Here is a 21721-nt window from a genome sequence, read left to right as displayed (position 1 = left end):
GTAATAATGTAAAGCTTAATGAAAAGGGACGTGGATAAGCGACCTGGAAAGGGCTTAAGTACTGAATTAAAGATTTGTATTTTGTTCTTTTAGAAAAAAAGTGTAACTGGTAACTGGTATAAAAATTTACAAACACCTTTATAAAGGTGATTTTTATGGATGGGTATAAACTTGTGCTATAAACTTTCTTAAACAAAATATATTTAAATAAAAAACAAAAGTAATTATCACTTGTATTGTAATATAAAGCAGGTATTTATTATTTCAATCACAGTAAAAAAAAAACTGTTGATAAAACAAAAAAAATAAAATCATCACATTCACACACAACTTACAACTAGTCTGTTTACATTTCAAATTAATTTATTAAAAATAGAATGCAATTAAAAAACTAAATTTGGTAACTTACTTAAATAAATAAAGCTTAATTACATGCCTTCAGGCAAAAGCATCATTCCTTACAATGAAGAACTAAGGTTTGTTATAAATGTAATTTTAAAATGCTTCAGCTGATTTAAAACTAGCTTGAACTAACGTTTGTATTTCACTAGAATTTTAAAACGTAACATCACACGGTGGGTTCTAGTAAATTCATTTTTAATTTTAACTTGTAATATAAAAATATACTAGAACTCGCTTAAACAAAACTGACCAAATTCTAGCTCAAAGCATCATCGAGTTTGACTTATTACTATGATTGTTTTCACTGGACTTCGCTTGTCTGTCACTTAGTTAGGTATCCATGTAAAAGTAAAGGGCGCTACACATAAGCGGGTCAGGACACGCAGTTTTGCAGTTGTTGAACGCAAAGCTTTTGTATGGACCTTATTCATATGATATCTATGATTTTGTGCCGGTTAAAGATAACACGCCTATAAGAATAAGAATAAGAAAAACTTTATTTGACACAAAAAGAAAAAAATAAAAAACAGAACAAAGGGACTTAAAACTATACACGCATATTTTTGTGCCAAAAAGGCGCCCGCTCAGCATTAATCGAGCCACGCGTGCTTGTACGCGTGCCACGACGCTGGTTTTCAGCGGGTGCCTCTCCAACCAACATAATAAATTAAAAAAAAAACATTAAACAATGTGTAGCCTATGTGTAGCCTCCTTTATGTTACCTGCAAGTTTTTGTGACAAAGAATTCTCGTATAATTATGTAGTTAAGTAGGTGTTAGTTACTACTCGCATTCGTATTTTCTTGTGATGTGATCACATGAGAATTTTCTTAAAGTAATAATACAAATATGTATGTCATTAATATCCCCATCGTGGGAATCAAAATAAGGCTAAATTGTCTGAATCCAGCAAAGAAAGTAGCTGAACAATTTTAAATCTTACTTGCGAAAGAAAAACTGTATCACGCTACTTTGCTGGCTGTAAGTACTTGACTAAAAGTACGTCATCAGTCGAACCAGATTTGAAGAGATACGTAGAAATCCCCATTGTATATGGAACGATCCGTCGTTACGATTAATCTAAAAGGATATTGGAAGATCGATAGCTCAAAATTTACACATACGACCCTGACCAAACTATAGGCCGACTAAAAGTCTGTCTGCGGGGCTACGGACTTTTAGTCGGCCTATAGTTTGGTCAGCTTCCAATTTATATGAGGAATCGACCGATACCAAATCGATGTAATGCGCGCACTTTATTTATTACAGCCCGATCAAACTATTGGCCGAAAAAAAGTCTGCATTCTGCGGGTGTCTTCAATGGAACGACAAGATCTTGCTGTCACAGACAAAGACCTAAATCTATAGATTCAAACTTACGTGAGTTTTGGAAGTCATCTTAGATCAAGTTAACGATCTTAAAAGGATTCATTATATCTGTCCGTTTCGACTCGTTTTGAAAGGAATGATCGTAAAGATGGATCTTTCCGTATATTATAGGGTCCTTTTCGATCTGTCTCAAACAATAGGGCTCCTTAACGTTCTAAGGCTTCAGCCAGACATCGATTGGGATCTTGGTGAAGGCCGCGTTGACGAAGGCCTGGAAGTGCTTGGCGATGGCCACGGACGCGGCTGGCCTCATCTCGTCGATGATTTCTGCTGCGTTGTTGTTCAGGAACTGGTTCATGGCCTCACCTGTTTAGAGACATTCATCACTTACCCCCTTGTTATTAAAAACATAACAGAAGTACACATTTCTGCCGATTCTCTATAGCTTTCTGTTGGTTATAATTAATTAAAAATGCATCGTATACAAGTAGGGGGAGACCGAGGAGAGTTTAACAGGGGAGAGTTGGGACATTTTCGATTTTTGGAAGTAACTAGCAGCGAGTTCGCAATAGCGCGTATTTGTTAGCACGAGACTTGAACTAAACGCGCGCTGTTACGAGCTCGCTAGTAATAAGTTCCAAAAAATCGACAATGCCACAACTCTCCTTTGTTACTACAACTCACCTCGGTCTCCCCTGCACAAGTCCTGGTTCAGACACGCGCGATAACAGCTTGGTTTCTGGGCAGTTCTTGGACATTTGCATCAAACTATAACCGCACGGTTACCGCCTCAGTAACTCGCCAGTGAGAACCGCATAGTTATTGCACGTGTCTGAACCAGACCTAATTGAGTCATTTAGATCAATTAAATCCACGTTTAGTTTATTATAACTGAGTTTCTTTTACCATTTCTTCTCAGCACCAGCCAATGCTGTCCCGAAGTGGTGGTAGGGCCAGCTATATTTGGAACGTGTATGTATAAGCGCCCAGCCCGGCTAGGATGCGCGCCATGATAAAAATGTATCGATGATTTTAGAAGACAAATGTATGGGCTTATCGCGTAAAGTCGATAAAACGGCAAGTAAAGGCGGCGCGCATCCTAGGCCTACTGGAAACGTCCTAAATATTTACCTACTGTTTAAAAGCTTTGAAATATAATAACTGATTTACATAAACATACCTTTGCTTCGTTACTCACCAATAACACTTCCGTGGTTGACGGTATCCCGGACCTTGAACCTGGAGCTTCTCAGCTTGAAGTCGACCAGCAGTCGGTCCGCCATCATGTACTTGACGTTCTCCCTTTCAACCTCCTTGCCGAAGATCTTGGCGATGGCTGCCACGTCCACTGCAATCGTAAATATTAAACCTTTAGCATTACAAATGAACTTCAAGCTTAGCACTCAGGAATCTTATGCTATTGTAGGTTCCCTACGATAATATCTCGTAAGTCAAATGACCGTCTTTATTTCAACGAAAACTATTGATCAATTGCTCCATTGATCGATACTAATCGATACCTTATTAGTGCGAAATTTTAATTCTCCGATGTAACGTTTCACCGAAAATCATCTGACCGTTGCTTATTTCGTTATTTATTATAGAATTCATTTATTCGTTCATTTAGTTTCATCGATAAATCAAGTAAAACGTACTTTTAAGTTGTAATTAGTTCTACAATGTAAAAGTACAGTACCTACTTATCATCTTAGATGATTAGCACAAATATGCGAACATCAAGCCTCCCTGGCAACCATGAGGAGTGTAGGCTACGTTCTATTGTCTTTGACAAATTATAGAGAGTGTGATGCTGTTTAGGATCCTGGTGATTATGATAAAAGTGATGATGATGATTAAGATTATGCTATAGATGATGGTACTAACTGAACGCAGCCCAGAAATCTCCCTGCGAGCGTACAGGGAACAGCAGAACTTGTCCAGACACCTCGTAGCGGCCCGTGATTTCGATCCTCGGGAGCACCAGGCCCATGTCGATGCGCAGCTTCTTCAGGTCGGACCTGGAATTAACAAACACATTGTTGTAAGTTAGAGAATATTAATTTTGGGTTCTATCCTAAAGCATGATACATGCCGAGTAGGTGCCATTTTGGTTCAAAAATTAATTCATGCACACTGTCTGTGTATTGTGACTATACAATTTTGAAATAGCTGGTAGGGCCCAAAAGATAAGGAAACATGTAAAGTACGCCATAAGGGCTACCTTTTTTTATCTACTGTATTTTGACGTTCATAAGTACCACTAGTGCAGTGGTCTAAATTGAATAAAATGTTTTTGACTTTGATTCTAATTTTTTGATTTTGAATAAATTCTTTTTCTTGCTTTATTCTTCATTCATTGTCAGGGTTCCGTTTTCGTGATTCTTAAAGTTTCGCGATGCCTTTTGGTCTGCAATTTGGGATGCGATATGCGATACCGACAGCGTGGTAAAACTCCTCTACACACAAGTATGGCTGTGTTTTTCTTACTTTAATGGTAGCTATGATTGCATAGATCTTCCAAGAATAGAGATAATTTGTGAAAACCGTTTTAATATTAAGATATATCGACTTTCAACTCGCAACCTTCACGTGCCATAGGCAGACATATTAGGACTCCAGACGGTACTTTTGCAATGTTTGTCGCTGAACAATCGTGTTGTAAGTCCCCAAGCTATTAGCCAACTCGGACCATAATAATTTGAGGCTGTAATTTTAAACGTGTGGGTCACAGCCCACTGAGAATCGCTAAGGCTTGTAAAAGATATTGACACTATTAAAAAAGCAAAAATGTTAAATCCTGGACTTCTTAAAAATTCATTGCTATTCAAGTAAAAAGACTTACGTTAAAGTATTTACTTTTAGATACTCTATCTTAAAATTACGCATCATAAATTGCGAAGCAAAATTGTTTTGTGGCGTTCAACCACCCGTTTCATTAGTGCAGAATCATAAAAATATGAAACTTTCCAAACATGAAAATATTTATAATATTTTATGCATCTGTGATATTGATTACTGTAAATATATTATAGTACATTCTACGCAGCAATCTATTGCATTTCGCTGTTTAATTTGATACTTTAACAGGTTATATTTTTTCCTGTTGTCAATGATTTAACCCGCCAGCGAAATACACCACACCAGTCTAGCCATGGCCTCACTTCTTTTGTAAAGTTTCTCAAATGAGTCACAGTTCTGTACTTACCTAACTTTAGTAATAGTGTAATTACTGGGTCCCACCACAGTAATATTACTAAAGGCAGCCGTGACCCGCACGGGGCCCGCATTATTTTCCATCACCAGCCGGTCGATCAGCAGCGGTTCCACCGGCGGCACCCCGATGTCTGGGAGACCCCTGGCCAGATACGGCCGCAGGTGGTTAAAGGAACCCTTGATGCACGTGTCCAGTTGAGGGTCACTCTGCCGGCAGGGTAAGATGTATTCCGCTGGAAAAGACAAATTAGTAATGTTATTTATTATTCTTTTTTATGCATAACAAGGCAGGTATTAACCTGCTGTTAAATGAGATGCAGTATAGGATGGTACTCGTACATATTATCTTTTACGATTAGCTATACCTAATGAATGACTTAGAGTACGCGAAACTTATTAAAAGCACATCAACCTTGAATAACACTTAGGAAGGATAATATTGAAAGTCAATATCCTGTTAAGAATAGCAAACAATTTGAAAATAATATAGAACTGACAAAATACATCCGAGAACACCAGTTCAAACTGCATTTTTTTTAGTAGAGAACAAGAGAGAGCTAACCAAAAGGACCAAAAACAATGAATTAGGTGTACATTTTGATGTTTAAAGACCTTTTTAAAGTGACAGCAGTAAGTAACAAATATCGAAAAGGGAAACGTAAGTGAAAAACTCAACATTAGCTGCAAACGGGCAATATACTCGTACTAAGATATTCAAATATTTGATTTTCCATTACGAAACGTTGATTATGCATATCGCATAACTGGCATCAAATTAGTTAACCTGCGGTAGAGCCAATTCTCAAGGACGTTCGCCGCAACCACAACAAACGCGGCGAGCGGCGCGGTGTTATGTAACTAGTGTAGCTCGGTCACTGGTGGCAAGGTGATGTCGCAAAGAGCGATGACCGCTACTTTCGAATACCGGCTGGAATCGAATAGAATCACGTACGAAAAGAATAAAAGCATTTAAACATCGAACTCTATTTTCCTCTTAGCAGTTTTAAAATTAGAACATATTTGAAGAATGTAAATTGTAAAGTAGACTTTTCAATTTCATTTCGTCCCTGATAAATGAATGACAAGCACAAGACTGAATGAAGACCGCGTTCCGCAGAAAGAGGGATGGAATCTCTCGATGCGGAGACGCTTGATTGGATTCCCAAAGCACACACACATATCTTTTTAAGACTACTACTATTCTTTCCACTTTGTTCAGGACATTGCTGGCTTGAGATACAATGTCTGTAAAGAAATATGGAAAATGTCTTTCTGAGATTTCATTAGGCATCAGTTCGACTAAGCAATAATGTCAGACATCTATGACAGCTTATTTAAAGTCTGACCGTTGCCCTGAGTGACCTTTTTTCTACCATTTCTAAGAGAACACAATATCCAATGCTGGAAGATACGAGAAGGTTCTTTGAAGAATTACGAAAGCTGTCTCTTCTTTGGAGTCAATGGAGATAGAGACAGCTTTCGTAATAAACCATAAAGTTACCCAGCTAAATGACCCAGAAAATTAGGAGGACCCAGAAGAAACAAAATATTTTAATTGTAAAATAAAAAGCACAGTAAAAAAAACTCAAAAACCTCATTTATTTATGCAATTAGGCTTTTAAAAAGCACTTTTACACGTCCCAGTATTAACCCTACCACTGCTTCATGACAATAAATGGGCCAGTGCTGAGAAGAAGCAGCGCAAGAAACTCAGTCACTATCAGTACAGTTTTCGTGTCTCCTGAAAATTTAATTTTTCTTATGGTTTGGCACCCCTAAATTCTTCAAATAACTTACTAGTTAGTGCCCAATAGTGGGCTATTGAAGATGACAATGGCATCTCCACAGACCTGTCACATCCATCATGAGTGTTGAACTTGAACGCGTTGTGATCGGGTGTTGCACAAGGTCAGGTTATATAAGAGTTGCTAAACCGCCGAAATACGACCTACTGGCTTACTTTAGGCGCGTATTACTCATGTTTACAGTTTAACAACATTTTGTGAACTTGTGATTGTGAATTATGTTGTACTAGCTTTCCGCCCGCGGCTTCGCGCGCGTGGACTTTTGTCTGTCACAGAAAACCTTTATCGCGCGCGTCCCTGTTTCAAAAACCGGGATAAAAACTATCCTATTTCCTTTCCCGGGACTCAAACTATCTCTATGCGAAACATAAAAATCGGTTCAGTAGTTTAGGCGTGAAAGCAAGACAGACAGACAAACAGAGTTACTTTCGTATTTATAATATTAGTATAGAGTATAGATATTATAGTATAGAAGTATAGATTGTAGTAATTATTTTATTGTGATATTTTACATAAAATTTCAAATTCTATTTCTGCATCGGCATGTAGGCTTATGGTTATACTCTTAATACCTACACGTTCCACATATGGCTTGCCCTAAATACTTTGGGACAATATCGGCGGGTGCTGTGAAGAAGTGGCAGAAGGAACTCAGTCCCCTTTGTCAGCCTCTTCTTTATTACAGGAAATAGTGAAGGTGGATAGAAGGTGGCGTAGGGTAGACCTCTTCAAGGCGAGAGTGAATAAGCACTTACAGGGCAGATATGTACCATCCTAGACTGCATCCCACTTAACATCAGGTGCGATTGTGGTCAAATACCTGCCTTGTTATGCATAAAAAAAAGACCGAATTGGAGTATTTTCAGAGACCAATTATTACTTTTGGATCGTTCCAAAGTTAGTCTATCAGGTCATTTAGTCTCTACTACAGGAACACGTCTCTCTCTTATTTTACCAGAGGCAAATGGAGGACTTTGTTTTCCCTTCTCACGCTGGCCAGAGGATTGGGAAGGTCTAATGATTGCATATTTCTTCCTTAGTCGCCTCTTACGACATTTATACGAGACGGGAAGAATGGTTATTCTGTTAAAACCCAGTTAAGTTGAGAGTTACAACTGTACCCTAATTCTGTGGTAACATAGTGTCGCTATACAATATAACAGACAGTAGTCATCTAATAATGATGACAGAATAAGAAAATTTCCAGCTATTAATGAAATGAAGCAAGTTTTGCCTAAATTGCAACATGATCAGAAAATTCATCCACGGCTTAAATAAAACCAAATAGGTAGGTATTTATTGCGCGTTTAATGTTGTACAGACGACGGCAGATGGTGTCTTAATTCAGTTATAAAAAGTGTGAATTGTCAACTAAAAATGTAAAATGTGATGAGCTGTAACTATATAGGTAGATATATCGAAACACGTGGAAAGCTATCTACTTCACACACTACACGTGACAAAGTTATTTTTTTCTGGTCACTATCAACATAGTATCGTATCAACCAAGTCACGTTTTCAATGTCAAATTAATACGCATAACTTTTCATGTACAGAAGTAAAATTATACATTTACTGCGGCATCTTAGGCTAGTTATAATATACTTTTCTGTTCGGTTTGGTTGGTGGTAGGGCTTGTTCTAAGTCCGCTTGGCTAGCTACCACCATCTTACCTAAAGTCTGTCAACATAACACCAATGTTATGTTCCGGTAGTTAGAGGTAAGATAGCCAGTTCTTCTGTGGTTGAGGATTACGGGTGAAGCTCACTTCCACCTTCAATCTGATCATCACTTTCCATCAGGTGAATGCAGGCCAAGAGCTTTCTCGTAAAAACTGACACCGTTGGACTATTGTCCTCTTACGATATCTGCACTAGGGAGGGCTCTAACAGGACCGTAATTTTTTATTCAAGAATTGTAAAATATTTGCAACCATTTGGTAATTGTATGAAGGTAGAAGGAATAATATCGTTGATCAGAATCGGATTACAACAGTTACGTGATGTTCATTACACACCGCTTCATTCACGGTGCTAAATAGATCGTGGAAGATTCTAAAGGAATCTCAGGTTTGTGTTACAGTAATTAATTAGTTATTATAATGGTGAATTATTAGCATGTAATAACTATGATTCTGGTATTTATAGCTCAATAAAAAACCTGACTTAGGTATCATATTATTTTTTGTTGATTTGGCGAGATAGCTAAAGTTAAGTAAAACCGTAATAAGACTTGCTTAACACTAAAAATAAGCCTGGGTTGCACCATCTTACTTTACATTTTACATTAGACGTTTGACGTTTGTTAGGCCCGGTTTCCACCAAGAGGAGATGTGCGTGCGGCGAAGTGGCAGGCTATGTGTGAGCTGTGCGTAGCTGTCAGCTGTCAGTCAATTGCTATCTATGAAATACCGCACCGCTCTGTAAAGCACCGCGCCTTGCCGTCATCGCTGTCAAATTCTATAGAAAAACGTGTTTACCCGACACTCCTCCGCTCTTCTCCGCTCGACACATTTCCACTGAAACGGAACGGAGTGTTGATGTGGAAATAATGAAATCTGATCGGTCATTCAAAACACTTCTCTACTCCGCTCCGCCTTGGTGGAAAACGGACCTTAAAGTTAAAGTAAAATGGTGCAACCCAGCCAAAGTGAACTAGGTGAACTAACCCACCATGCGTGCGTATCTTGATAATGTCAGAATAATTTACAAATATTTTGTATCAGTAAACAGTGGGCTCCTCATGCCTGTGTGCCACTTTCTAGCTTGCGAAATGATATTTCGAGACAGAACACTGTGGTAAATTCCAGCAAAAGATCTTTCGCAAATGTTTGTCTCGAACTCATTACTGAGCTAATGGGTGGCCTGGCTCTATCAAATATAAATGCCATGCCACTGTGCAACGGAATCCTTACTAATATTATAAATGCAAAAGTAACTCTGTCTGTCTGTCTGTCTCGCTTTCACGCCTAAACCACTAAACCGATTTTGATGAAATTTGGCATAGATATAGTTTGAGTCCCGGGAAAGGACATATAATAGTTTTCATCCCGGTTTTTGAAACAGGGACGCGCGCGATAACGTTTTTCTGTGACAGATAAAATTTCACGCAGGCGAATCCGCGGCCGGAAAGCTAGTGTTACTATAAATTGAAGTAACTACTCGTAGAATCCATGATGAGACTTAATTAACGTCAGTTGGACGTTTTTGTACAACATTGATTGATTGCCAAGTAATAAAGTTTGCATCAAATGCTAGGACAAATTGATGCGTTGCACATGCACAGCACTAGCATTTTTAGCATTCCTGTTAAAAATAAATAAAACATGTTTTTTTTTCAACGGGTATTTGACACGTAACTGTGTAAAAATTGCATGTATTTCTCCTTTAGCACTGTATTAGTTTGAAGAGCTAATTTTAAGAGCATTGGAATAGGAGATTTTGGCAAATATTTGTTAAATTAGTTTGCTAACATAAAGTGCATTAAAACAGGACCTCTGTAGACAAATATTGAATTCATAGAAATCCCCCAAAGTTGTAGAATACTTAGAATACGCTAGCACAAAATAAAATCTAGTCAGACCTAAGTATTATTTAGTCAAACTTAAGACAATTTCTTATAACTACACATAGCGACGAACACGTAAATAGATTCGCTTGGATAATTTACCAAACAATAAAATACGTAATTCGCAAAGAATTCTAACATAATTAGCATAATGCAAAACCATAGTCCACAACGGGCTATGATGTTTAACATCAAACAAATTGAGCTTAAGTACGTACAGTGAACATCACATTAGACTACACGTTTTTGTAGTAAAGTCGTCCCTATTGCAACGGTCATACGATCCTACAAAGTTTAGCTCGAGGTGCTTTAGTCTGTCATCACATCACAAGTACTAGTATGTTCTGACGAGTATTATATTATTTTAAAATGTTGTTGTAATATCCAGATGATAATATAATCGTAGCAATTGTGGTTACACAAAGTACAAGAATTGCGATCAAGACCGTTTTGTGGTGGAAAATCTATGAGCCTCAACATAGGGCAATAACCTTGCAATAGGGGTAAATTGAGATTAGAGAAATTCCCATAGAGAATATCTAAAAACATTTAATCTGAATAAGACTGAACTTGCTTACAAAAAAACATGTATTTTCACTAACTATAAATTATTACGTAATGTATCTTCAAGCAATAAATCGAAAAATATGTTAAAGCTGTAATAAAAATGTTGTTACTACATTATCTAACTTGTATACGGAAATTCTATTGCTTTACGAATGTTTGAACAAAATAATAATTAAACGCACGTTTTCTGCAAACGTAAACGTCTTTAAGATTAAGTTGAATCACCTTGGAGATCGCAGAAGATGTAATTGTATTCTATTCACGAAGTATTATGTTGACGAACAGTTCAAAGACGTAACAAATTGGAAATATTTTTCCTACCATAGACAAAACTAAACATGTACGGAACAAAGTTTATATGACAATCTTTGAAAGAAAGAAGCAAAGAAAAAGCTAATTAGTTACGCTTTGTAAGAAGCAAGTTAACCGATTTTTCAAAGCATACAAGCAATCGTTGTTTAGTTGAAAGAAAGAAAGAAAGAAAAAACATTTATTTGGTACCAAAAAATAAAACAATAATTACAATCAACTTAAAAAGCACAATACATTGTACCAAAGTGTTGTTGTTTTCTATCTTCTATCTATCTAACATTTAGCTGAGTGATACCTGAAGTATCGCCTGATACTACATAGATTGCAAACTACAAGGGGTCTAACAGAGTAGGCGTTTTGCTCGTTCTTCTTGGAGCTAATCTTCAGGTAAGCCACTAGTTGCTGTCAAAGTATACTAACCCACTCACGTGTTATGAATTTCCTGTCTATCTATAACTAATTAAAATGCAGTACCCGCGAAGATAACTCACAAAGCATCAGTTCTGTCTCAAGGCGAAATTAAGGGCGCCGATCGTGAGGTCACTACGAACGCATTTCGCAAGCGGTGACGCAATGTGTCAAGGCTGTTGCCCGACGGACCACTGGCCGGGTCTTTTTTTAGCAGGTGGTAGCCAAGGAATAAAGACAAAGTGCTTTCTGCAATTAAATATGCGTTGATAACGCAACAGCGAGCTATAGCTCAAAATTATTGTCATTTGTTTTTTTTAGCAGTTGGTAGCCAAGGAATACAGACTTAAAGTGTTTTCTGCAATTAAATGGTGTTGACAACGCAAGAGCGAGCTAAATGGAAGCTTTTCTACTGTTTAGTAAAGAAAAAGTCGCTTGTAAGTTGCGAATATAATCCTATACTTTTTTAAGTTCACGGTTCACGGTTTTCCCTATCAGTTAAAATGCATCTGGCTCTATAGAGGTAACCTTATTGTTGCTAAAAGATAACGTATTATTCGAGAGGCAATTTTTTACCGATTTGACATTTGAATCCCCAGACTAAACTTGTGTAAAGATAACTTAAATTAATCTTCTTTGCTTTTGAAGCTGTAAGCGTGTAATTAACTTGTTCAATTATATCAATTCATCAACAAGTGATATCGTAATTGCTCAGATATGTACATTGCCATGTTTTAAAAACCAGAAGTCGAGCCGACGATGTCAAGGCTGCGACGGCGCGATCGCGTATTGTGATCACATCTTTGGTAAAATCTGCATAATATTTTACTGTCTATTTATGAATGCTGAAAGCATTTCTGTTAAAGGTAATAAGACTGTCTAGTGCAGGGGTGGCGAACCTTAATCAATCAATATGCCATTTTTTCTGCAAAACAAAATTAAGATTAAGAAGCCATACGTGCCGTCACAAAATACGTAATACTATGTAAATTATATCAATTGAACAACTCTAAACACTTACTACTAACACTTTACTTAAACTAACTTTGCGACCAAAATGTTGCGTCGCGTGCCATTGGTTCGTCATCCCTGCTCCAGTGGGCCAGACACTATGAGTATGGTGTTTGGAATAAAGATCTAGAATGTCATTGATGAAGGAACGACAGTAACGTCATTATCTAAACTAATATTACCCAATAAATCCAATAAAGTCCAGAAGAGACTGACTTGACCAAATAGTACCGGAAGATATTTTACGTGAACCAAATGCTTAAAAATTGTAACATCACATAAAAGATAGTTAAGAAGAATAGTGAATACTTAAGATGCCTATCAGATGATAATATATTTTTCCGCTAACTCGTGATAAAGCAAAGGATATAAGAATCGTGCAAGTCAACGAATCGCAGCATGCATACATATGGGACGATTTACACATAGATTACATCTTTTAATAGCCTTATGTATAATTGCATGGGTGCTGTTAACGACATCATATGCATTTAATAGAACTTTGGAACTGCCTACTCGTATTCAACTTTATATGACAGAACAATTAATATTTTTTAAAGTAACAAGAAAAGTTTACGACCGCAGTGTTTTGTATACTGATTGGTCAGTAACTTATGCTCTTGACTTACTTGACTTATGGTCCTATGTCCCCTAGATGGGGCAGAGGGCGTCCACAACAGTCATCCATCTCGTTCGGTCTTAAGCTTCTCGCTTGATCTCGCTCCAGGTTTTGCCGATCTTCTTCGCCTCGTCCGCTACAGTGCGCCGCCAAGTTTGCCTGGGTCGACCACGTTTGCGTTTTCCTTGGGGATTCCAATCCAGAGCCTTCTTAGGGATGTGATCGGGGTCCCTTCGGAGAGTGTGGCCAATCCAGTTCCACTTGCGGCGCTTGATCTGCTGGTCGATCGGAATTTCGTGGCAGCGTTCCAATAGCTCGACGTTGGAGATTTTCTCGGGCCAGTATATGCCGAGAATTCGGCGAAGGCAGCGGTTGATGAAGACCTGCAGCTGGTGCGAGATAACCTTGGTGACCTTCCACGTTTCACACCCATAGAGCAGAACGGATTTAACGTTGGACCCGAATATTTTGATCTTGACCCTTCGGGTCAATTTCCGTGACTGCCATATGGGGCGAAGTTATGCGAAGGTAGCTCTGGCCTTGGCAATGCGCGAAGTGATGTCCTCTTCGGTACCTCCAGTTTCTGACACGACGCTCCCGAGGTAGGTGAAATTGTGGACTCGTGCCACATCCTCTGCACCAATCCGTAATGGCGTGCAATTTCTCACACCAGATCGCATCTCTTGGGTCTTCCGGCAGTTAATTTTGAGCCCTGTGATACCCGCTTCTCGATGTAGGTCATCAAGTTTGGACTGCATATCGTGATGCGTGTGGCTCAGCAAACAGAGGTCATCGGCATAATCTAAGTCTTCTAAGACTCCGATTATACCCCACTCTATTCCACGCCGTTGGTCTTGATATGCGCGATTCATGACTCCATCCAAGACAACCAGAAAGAGAAGGGGCGAAAGCAGGCAGCCTTGCCGGACGCCCGCATGCACCTCGATGTCTTCGGAGATGAGGCCGTCGTGAGTCACCGTACAAGAATATTTCCTGTAGATGGCCTTCAGTAGGTCGATGATTTTCGGCGGGACACCAATGTCAGCGAGTCGCGACCATATACTTGCCCACTTCAGCGTATCAAAGGCTTTTTCAAAGTCTACAAAGGTTAGGTAGACTTCCCTTTGCCATTCTGATGCCTGCTCCAAAATGATACGCAAAGTATTGATCTGGTCGGTGCACGAGCGGTTCGGGCGGAAGCCAGCCTGTTCCCTCCGCAAAAGAGGTTCAACTTATGCTCAATCAATGAATATTTTTGATTTGATTTGAAGTCATTTCAAAACTAAATGTTTGCCTTATTGTTTTATGATACTTATAACATGGCTTCTAAAAAGCTCTTATGAGCTCTTCATCGTTTAAATTCGATGAAAATTTGTTTCGGAATATGCATATAAGAGTCCCGAGTGTTTTTGCTATTATATTCTGATTTAGCATTTTTTTATGATGCCACTTTTTAGCATTTAAAAAAATGATATAATTGATGTCAAATAAAATCATTGCAATTTATTCTATTAACAAGGAATCAACAGTTTGAACAGTCTGAACTCTGTTACTTGTTTGAATAGTGTAATTGGTACTACCGTTCTATTCATAAATAAATAAATAAATAGTACCTAATCCAAATAATCAAGGTAAGTCGGCAGCTGACTCAACGATTCGACGTGTCATGTGAATGTCCCAATACCTTCACATGCATCTCACGTATCCTGCCCATTTAAAATTATAGGACCAATTAAAATAGACATACAAGGCCGGGATTGTAAGTCTCTTCCGAATAAGTACAGTCAATGGCAGGTATTTGGAACAACACATTGAACCATTGTTAAACTCAAGGACACCTTAATCTGTCTATTGTACTATTTTTATGTGGTTGAAAATAAATAATAACAAGTTATAGGATATTGTTTTCTGTCAATTGCTCTCGCGAATACACAGACGACAGTTCTATGAAGCTAATATTTTGCATTTTGACCGACATAGCTCGCAGAATTGCTAAAACCAAGTGGCAGTGGGCGGGGCACATAGCTCGTAGAGACGATGGCCGTTGGGGCAGAAAAGTTCTCGAGTGGCGACCACGGGCTGGAAGACGTAGCGTGGGCAGGCCTCCTACTAGGTGGACCGACGATCTCGTAAAGGTCGCGGGAAGAGCCTGGATGCGGGCAGCGCAGGACCGTGCATTGTGGAAAACCTTGGAGGAGGCCTTTGTCCAGCAGTGGACGTCATTTGGCTGAAACGAACGAACGAACGAATATTTTGCAACGAAATAGTCTGGAGTACTGTTGACTGCACATCACCATCATCATCATATCAGTCACAGGACGTCCACTGCTGAACATAGGCCTCCTCAATGATATCCAGATTGGCCGGTTTTGGTAGCCTGCATCCAGTGCCTTCCCGCAATCTTTATAAGCAAATCAGGCTTTACATTTTTTTTTGCAAAATCACTACTTATTACGTATTGCTAAAATATGACCTCAAAGTATTAGCCCTTCAAGCTTCACGAATGAAAACAATCGCGACTGCTTAGGGATTGATAGGTTAATGCCCGTTTTCACCATCCATGCCTAATTTTTAAGTGATCGCTATGAAAACAAAATTCCTGTTATGTGTTACCATAGGGATCACTTAAAAATTAGGGATTGATGTAGAAAACGGACACAAGTTTCATATGTTGTTTTGAGTACACCTTGATATTATTGTGTATTACGTGTGTCACACTTCCTTGAGACTTTAAGAAACATATCTCATGAAACTGCAGACTAATGCAGTTGTGAAATGAATTCAAACTTCTAGCTCTACACCACGGTTACTGCAACCCTTAGTTTATACGGCTTGCATTGAGGCAATAGTTATATAACGGAGTTAATTACACCATGTTGTGTAAGAATGCTTGAGATAGAGAACAACCATTTAGAACGCATTTTAAAATTAGTTACTGTGTAAAACTGAATTTAGTGATTAGTCACTTGAGTTTTCATTAGTTAAAAAAATAAAATTCTAATTTAACTCTTCAAGTATCAGCGAATAGAAATAGAACATAATAGAAATCAATTGTTACCACGGTCTCATGCACAGATATGGATAGAACTGTGGTCTCATGCGACCAAGATAAGTACATTTCGGTGGATCAGTAATTTTGTTTAACTACTTATTATAGCTTACGTTAAATAATATTTAAATCTATAGTTATTTTTGTTTTTCATTTCTATTAAGTATTAACTATGTAGTATCTAAAGCAAGTAAACTACATATTAGCTACGTATAACTATAACAATAATAGGTTTAATACATATCAATAAAACTGAATAAAAGCTGGTTAAAAAACAATATTTCGTGTTCAAACAATAATTTCCATAACGTGAACCGATGGCACTCAGTCAATAATGGCAACCGTGAGCTTGCAAACAATATTCCTTTAAAACAACACTATACAAAAGCATGATGGTATTTAAACTGTTGGTTTTTGTGTCGTCAACGGAACTTAAAGCCTTCACCTAAATGAGATTTTTCTCGTTATGACAACGGAAAATTGACTGACCAATTATGGTCATCACAGGATGTTTGACCCAGTGGTGACAAAACAAGAGATTAAGGTGGGAATTCTCGCCTAATGACGTACTGTCATAATTTTAACTATATTGCGTATTGCCATGATTTTGCCCTTGTTCATAGAGCCTTGCATTTTTTGAGTATACAGGGTGCTTAGTGCGAGTCTACACCAAACGTCTTTACTAGCGACTGCGTAAAAAATTGCATTAAATGTAACAGATTATACAGGCAGCGTCTCTAGCGAATACTTTCAATAGCTAAAATCTTATATTTTTTTTACACACTCGACATGACAACGTTCAATGCAAACTCACACTAAGCACACTTTTCACAAAAAGTTTACCCATTTCTAATTATGTTAAATTCAAATTCAAAGCAAAACATTTCTTTTTCTTTGAATTATTAAATCGTTGAAATTGAATCAAAACTGACGTGAATTCTTAAATCTTTTTAGCGCTTACAAACTTTAAGACTTAAATTAAAATGAAGATCGAGAAAAATTCTCGCATCACAGTGTTAGTTGCCATATTCCTTGGAAACGGCTGGACCGATTCTTATGGAATTTTTGGGTATATTCAGTAGTAGCTTCCTAATAGGTCTGAGAATAGGACGTAAACTATGTTTCATACCCTTAGGTGATACCTAAGGATTAATCACGCGTAAGAAGTAGCGGGGACAGCTAGTTTTAATACAGTTTACAACTGTTTCATAACTGACCATTTGAAGTTTTAGATAGCACCAAAAACTAGGGCTTAAGAGGTCTAGTTCAATGCCATGTCTTGACAGTTTGAGCAACAGTGGAACTAAGTGGCATAAAAACCAGTATTTAACACAATTTTTTGGTGCGCTTTTTTAACGTCCAGATTTTTTTTATTGAACGCAAATACTTTTCGGATAGGTCAAATTCAAGTTTCTATGAATATATTGAGCCATTTTAGTACACCTAACGTCTAAAATATAGCGTGCCTCACCACCATTTCGGGACATAAATATTGACTAGTGGGTGATGAATTTGGTTGTAAAGATGTTTGTATTGTCTGTGCCAAAGATTAAAAGATAACAATTCTTTGTCTCTGCCATAACTTGCACCAGACATTGTTTTCGATTGCCAAAAATAATGACTACTTACTACTACTGTCCATTATTATGACAGAAAACAAATCGTAAACAGAAAGGTAAGTAACCTTTGTTTTTTCAGTGAGAAGTAAATAAGTACGAGTAAGTCTGTATGGGTAATATTGTTTTCTAACTTAATATTCAATCTCGTTGGCGTTGTTTAAATAATGTTTTAGTTAAAAATTAAAGAAGTAAGTTAAGACTCCATCTGAACAGATTGTATTGATTTTAATAATTAATGACAACAGACTACTAACTTAAATAGAGAAAATGGGAAAGTCTTGCTTATCCTATGACTTTGTATTATTGTATAGTAATAATTGGTAGTGGTAATTTTTCAGGTAACAGTGAACGCCTTAACTAGCCAATTAACCCTTAACCCCGTATTTAAGAAAATAAGGTTTAATTTCAATTAAAGAAATGACTTTTTCATATTTATGTCATGTCTGTTACTGATGGTGTGCTTGTTTCTTGTCACAAGAAAGCTAAGTATAGCGATGAGTCATTAGCCATAAAGTTAGCTTCATCCCAAATAACAAAAGAGTTAGTGAAATGCTACAATAGAAGTTATAGCTAAGGTCGAGCTTGCCCAACGCTTGCTCAACGGATTTCGACACAACAAATGTTAGATCGCCGGCCATTGGATGTTTCTCAACTACATCTCTTTTAAATAAAATAAGCACATGCACAATCAGGTGGGATAGCTTTAAATATGAATAACTTGACATTTGTGATATTATGACACGATATTACATGTAATTTTGTAATTTTTGTCTCTGTAATTTGCAAGAGTATAGGTCATTTGCACGGGTGTCATTTGTAAGTTAAAGTGCATGTAAGTTTTTAGCAGTCAATTGTGATAAATACTTACTGTTAAGTTTTATAACTGGTGTAGTGTGTAATAGATAGCGTCTTTAAACTAATGTCTTCAAAAACTTCAAGTCTTCAATCTCATAATCCTACATTTTAGGTCATTCTCTAGTTTAGTTTGAGAAAAGCTATATCATTTTAATCAAATAATTATTTTTCTTGTAAGAAATAATTTTCGAAGATTTTCATACTCTATTAATTAATACAATGCTTTACTTACGTATCGTAAGAGAGTTTTCACTTTCCGCGGCTTCTCCATTGTGGCAGATAACAGCTAAGCACAAGACGAGGAACGACGTTACGCATTTGCCAGCCATCATGGTTCCAAAATTGAAAAAAAAATCCAAAAAGAATTTTATCCAAAGAGGTCTAACTTTATTTCTTTTTTTTCTAATTAACAATCCATTCTTTGTTGCACAGAACGTAGGTCACTAATATAGAAGAAGAAAAAATTTTGAATTTGAAAATCGTTCGTATTTTAAATTAAGCCGCGTCCACAGCACCGTGGGCTCAGTGGGCAATAGCCGCGAGTTCGGTCGGCCGGACGAGCGCGTGTCTCATTTTGTTTGAAGTGAAAGCGACTGCCGATGAGTTTTATTCTCCTACAATTTTCGTCATCCCTTGACTCCCCACCTCTGGTCTATTTACTAACGCCACGTGGTTGGATGGGGCACCGTAGGACATAATTGTGTCCATCAGATTTCATGGCATTTGCGTTAATCTGGTGGTCATTTGTTATGTCATGTCGTGTAAGGCATGCAACTGCCGGAACATTGAGGACAAGTTGGCCAACGAAACGTCGTATCCCTGTGTTTTTGACATGGCTGAAATAATTGCTTGGGTACCCGATCATGCCTCCGTGGTTCAGTGGTGTGAATTACCGTGTGATATTAAGATTCTACTCGAAGATTCTGGGTTAAATTCCCAGGGCAGGAAATTTTTTATCCCAAAAAGCGAACTAGGTAAATAAATGCATTAAATTATCGCATTATTCAAATTCATGGCCAATCTTTGGCTCATTTGGTTACCAACTCAATTTAATCTCTGAAACTAAGGATTGTTGCTAGGTCTGAAAAAGCTGAGGCAAATTACACTGGAACGTTTAAATTATCAAAAGATTGGGATCTACAGGCTTTAAACTTGCGAAATGGTGTAGAGTATTTTAACTACCTACCTCTATTTCAACAATAGACAACGATATTAATTAACATAACATTAAAGTGGGACATATCTGGGCTGTCGAGAATAGTAATTTTCTCACAATAAACCAGTTGTGACAACAGAAAACGGATTGCAATGCGTTAAGCTATGTATGGCTTCTTCTAAAGCTATCAATGGTGTCGTTTCGGACTGGCCGAGATCCGAGGAATGCAGGTTCGAACTCTGGCGCCGCTGGACTATTGTGGTGAATCTATACGTGACACAAGCTTTAGCTTACAAGGGGTTAACGGGACTATTATTCTTCAAAAATAGTTCATCATCATCATCATCATTTCAGCCACAGGACGTCCACTGCTGAACATAGGCCTCCCCCAATGCTTTCCATGTTGATCGATTGGTAGCGGCCTGCGTCCAGCGCTTCCCTGCTACCTTAAAAAAATAGTTTTTGGGTTACAAAACCGTATGTGTAGAACATATGGCAATCCATTTCAATTCGAGATCATAGTCGCTTCCCTCTATCTCCTCAGCTCTCGTAGAGATTAGAGAAAAGCAAGAACAGAACATTCATAACATTTTTGATCTTTGATCTGAGGTAGCTCTGATCCGACTTTTCAATGCAATCGTTTTCTTCTTTCATGTGATTTTTTTTAACAAAATTGTTAGTAAAAGTTTTCTAGGACGAGACAAAACTTTTTAACCGGTCAGTTGGTGTGTCAAACCTGGATATGTACAGCAACAGTAGTGGAAATAAATCCTTGGGAAGACTCTGTTGTCAAGTGAACCTGTGAACAGCAGTAGCAATATGGAACAATATTGATAGATAACCAATATAGTGACTATATTATGTATAATGTCAAGGCCACTATGTAACATTCGTAACAGATTCACTTTCGTAATCGTTTCGCTACGTCTCTTTAGTGTACAGACGACACTCAACTGATATCGTATGCAGTCACGACACTGGTGTCTTATGCAATCGCAATAAGTGCTATTTTATAACATAAATTCACTTCGCTACGTGAAGCGATCCATGTTAGATCTATCGGTGAGTATAGACTAGAGCATTTCTATACAGGGTGTGGTTTTGTACAGCAAGACCCATCTCAGGGGTGGTAGTATATACGACACTGATGCCAAAAAAATACCTTTAATTTTCGCCGAAAAATCCAGTAGGCCTAAGATCCGCGCTGCGATAAGCGGTTATCACGCCATTTTATCGATTTCGCCCATACATTTTGAAGTCGATAAAAGTCATCACGGCGCGCATCTTGGCCTACTGGAAATGGTTTTGGCGGACGGTAGATAACAAGCGCGTCTCGAAAGTTTTAGGATAAGTTTGAACAAGGTTTTTAACTAATAAAGTAATAGTTAAATATTTTTTATAACTTTCTTGTAATTATTTTCATGTGTACTAACACCCCTGAGATGGGTGTTGTTTTACAAAACCACACCCTGTATAATGTAACGTTCATACGAATAGTGCCATGGTACATAAAATGGGTGGTGTAAAATGGGCCGGAAGACGTAGTGTGGGCAGGCCTCCCACTAGGTGGACCGACGATCTTGTGAAGGTCGCGGGAGGTGCCTGGATGCGGGCGGCGCAGGACCGGTCGTTGTGGAAATCCTTGGGGGAGGCCTTTGTCCAGCAGTGGACGTCGTTCGGCTGAAACGAACGAATGAACGAACATAATGTACCGACGTTTGGTTCGTGAAAGGGACACACTGAACATATCATAGAGCGGCTTGTTGTTTTGTTACAAGTATTTACTTGTAGCGCACTTTACAAGGTGCAC

At 38.1% G+C, this 21721-nt stretch overlaps 1 protein-coding gene across 1 annotated transcript; it reads right to left on the bottom strand.

Moving 5' to 3' along the window:
* Positions 1-1103: 1103 nt before the first annotated feature.
* On the bottom strand, positions 1104-19339 carry LOC114363300 (protein takeout). Its single transcript, XM_028318984.1, has 5 exons — positions 18988-19339; positions 4936-5176; positions 3615-3748; positions 2929-3078; positions 1104-2096 (listed from the first exon to the last, which is right to left on the bottom strand). The coding sequence occupies exons 1-5, from the start codon at positions 19085-19087 to the stop codon at positions 1945-1947; spliced, it is 777 nt and encodes a 258-aa protein (XP_028174785.1). The 5' UTR covers positions 19088-19339; the 3' UTR covers positions 1104-1944.
* Between the last annotated feature and the right edge of the window lie 2382 nt (positions 19340-21721).

The sequence above is a fragment of the Ostrinia furnacalis genome, unplaced genomic scaffold (assembly GCF_004193835.3).
Source record: "Ostrinia furnacalis isolate ACB-3 unplaced genomic scaffold, ASM419383v2 OfSCF7056, whole genome shotgun sequence".
NCBI lineage: Eukaryota > Metazoa > Arthropoda > Insecta > Lepidoptera > Crambidae > Ostrinia > Ostrinia furnacalis.
The sequence above is the reverse complement of the archived record's forward strand: the minus strand, read 5'-3'. Positions and strand labels throughout refer to the sequence as shown.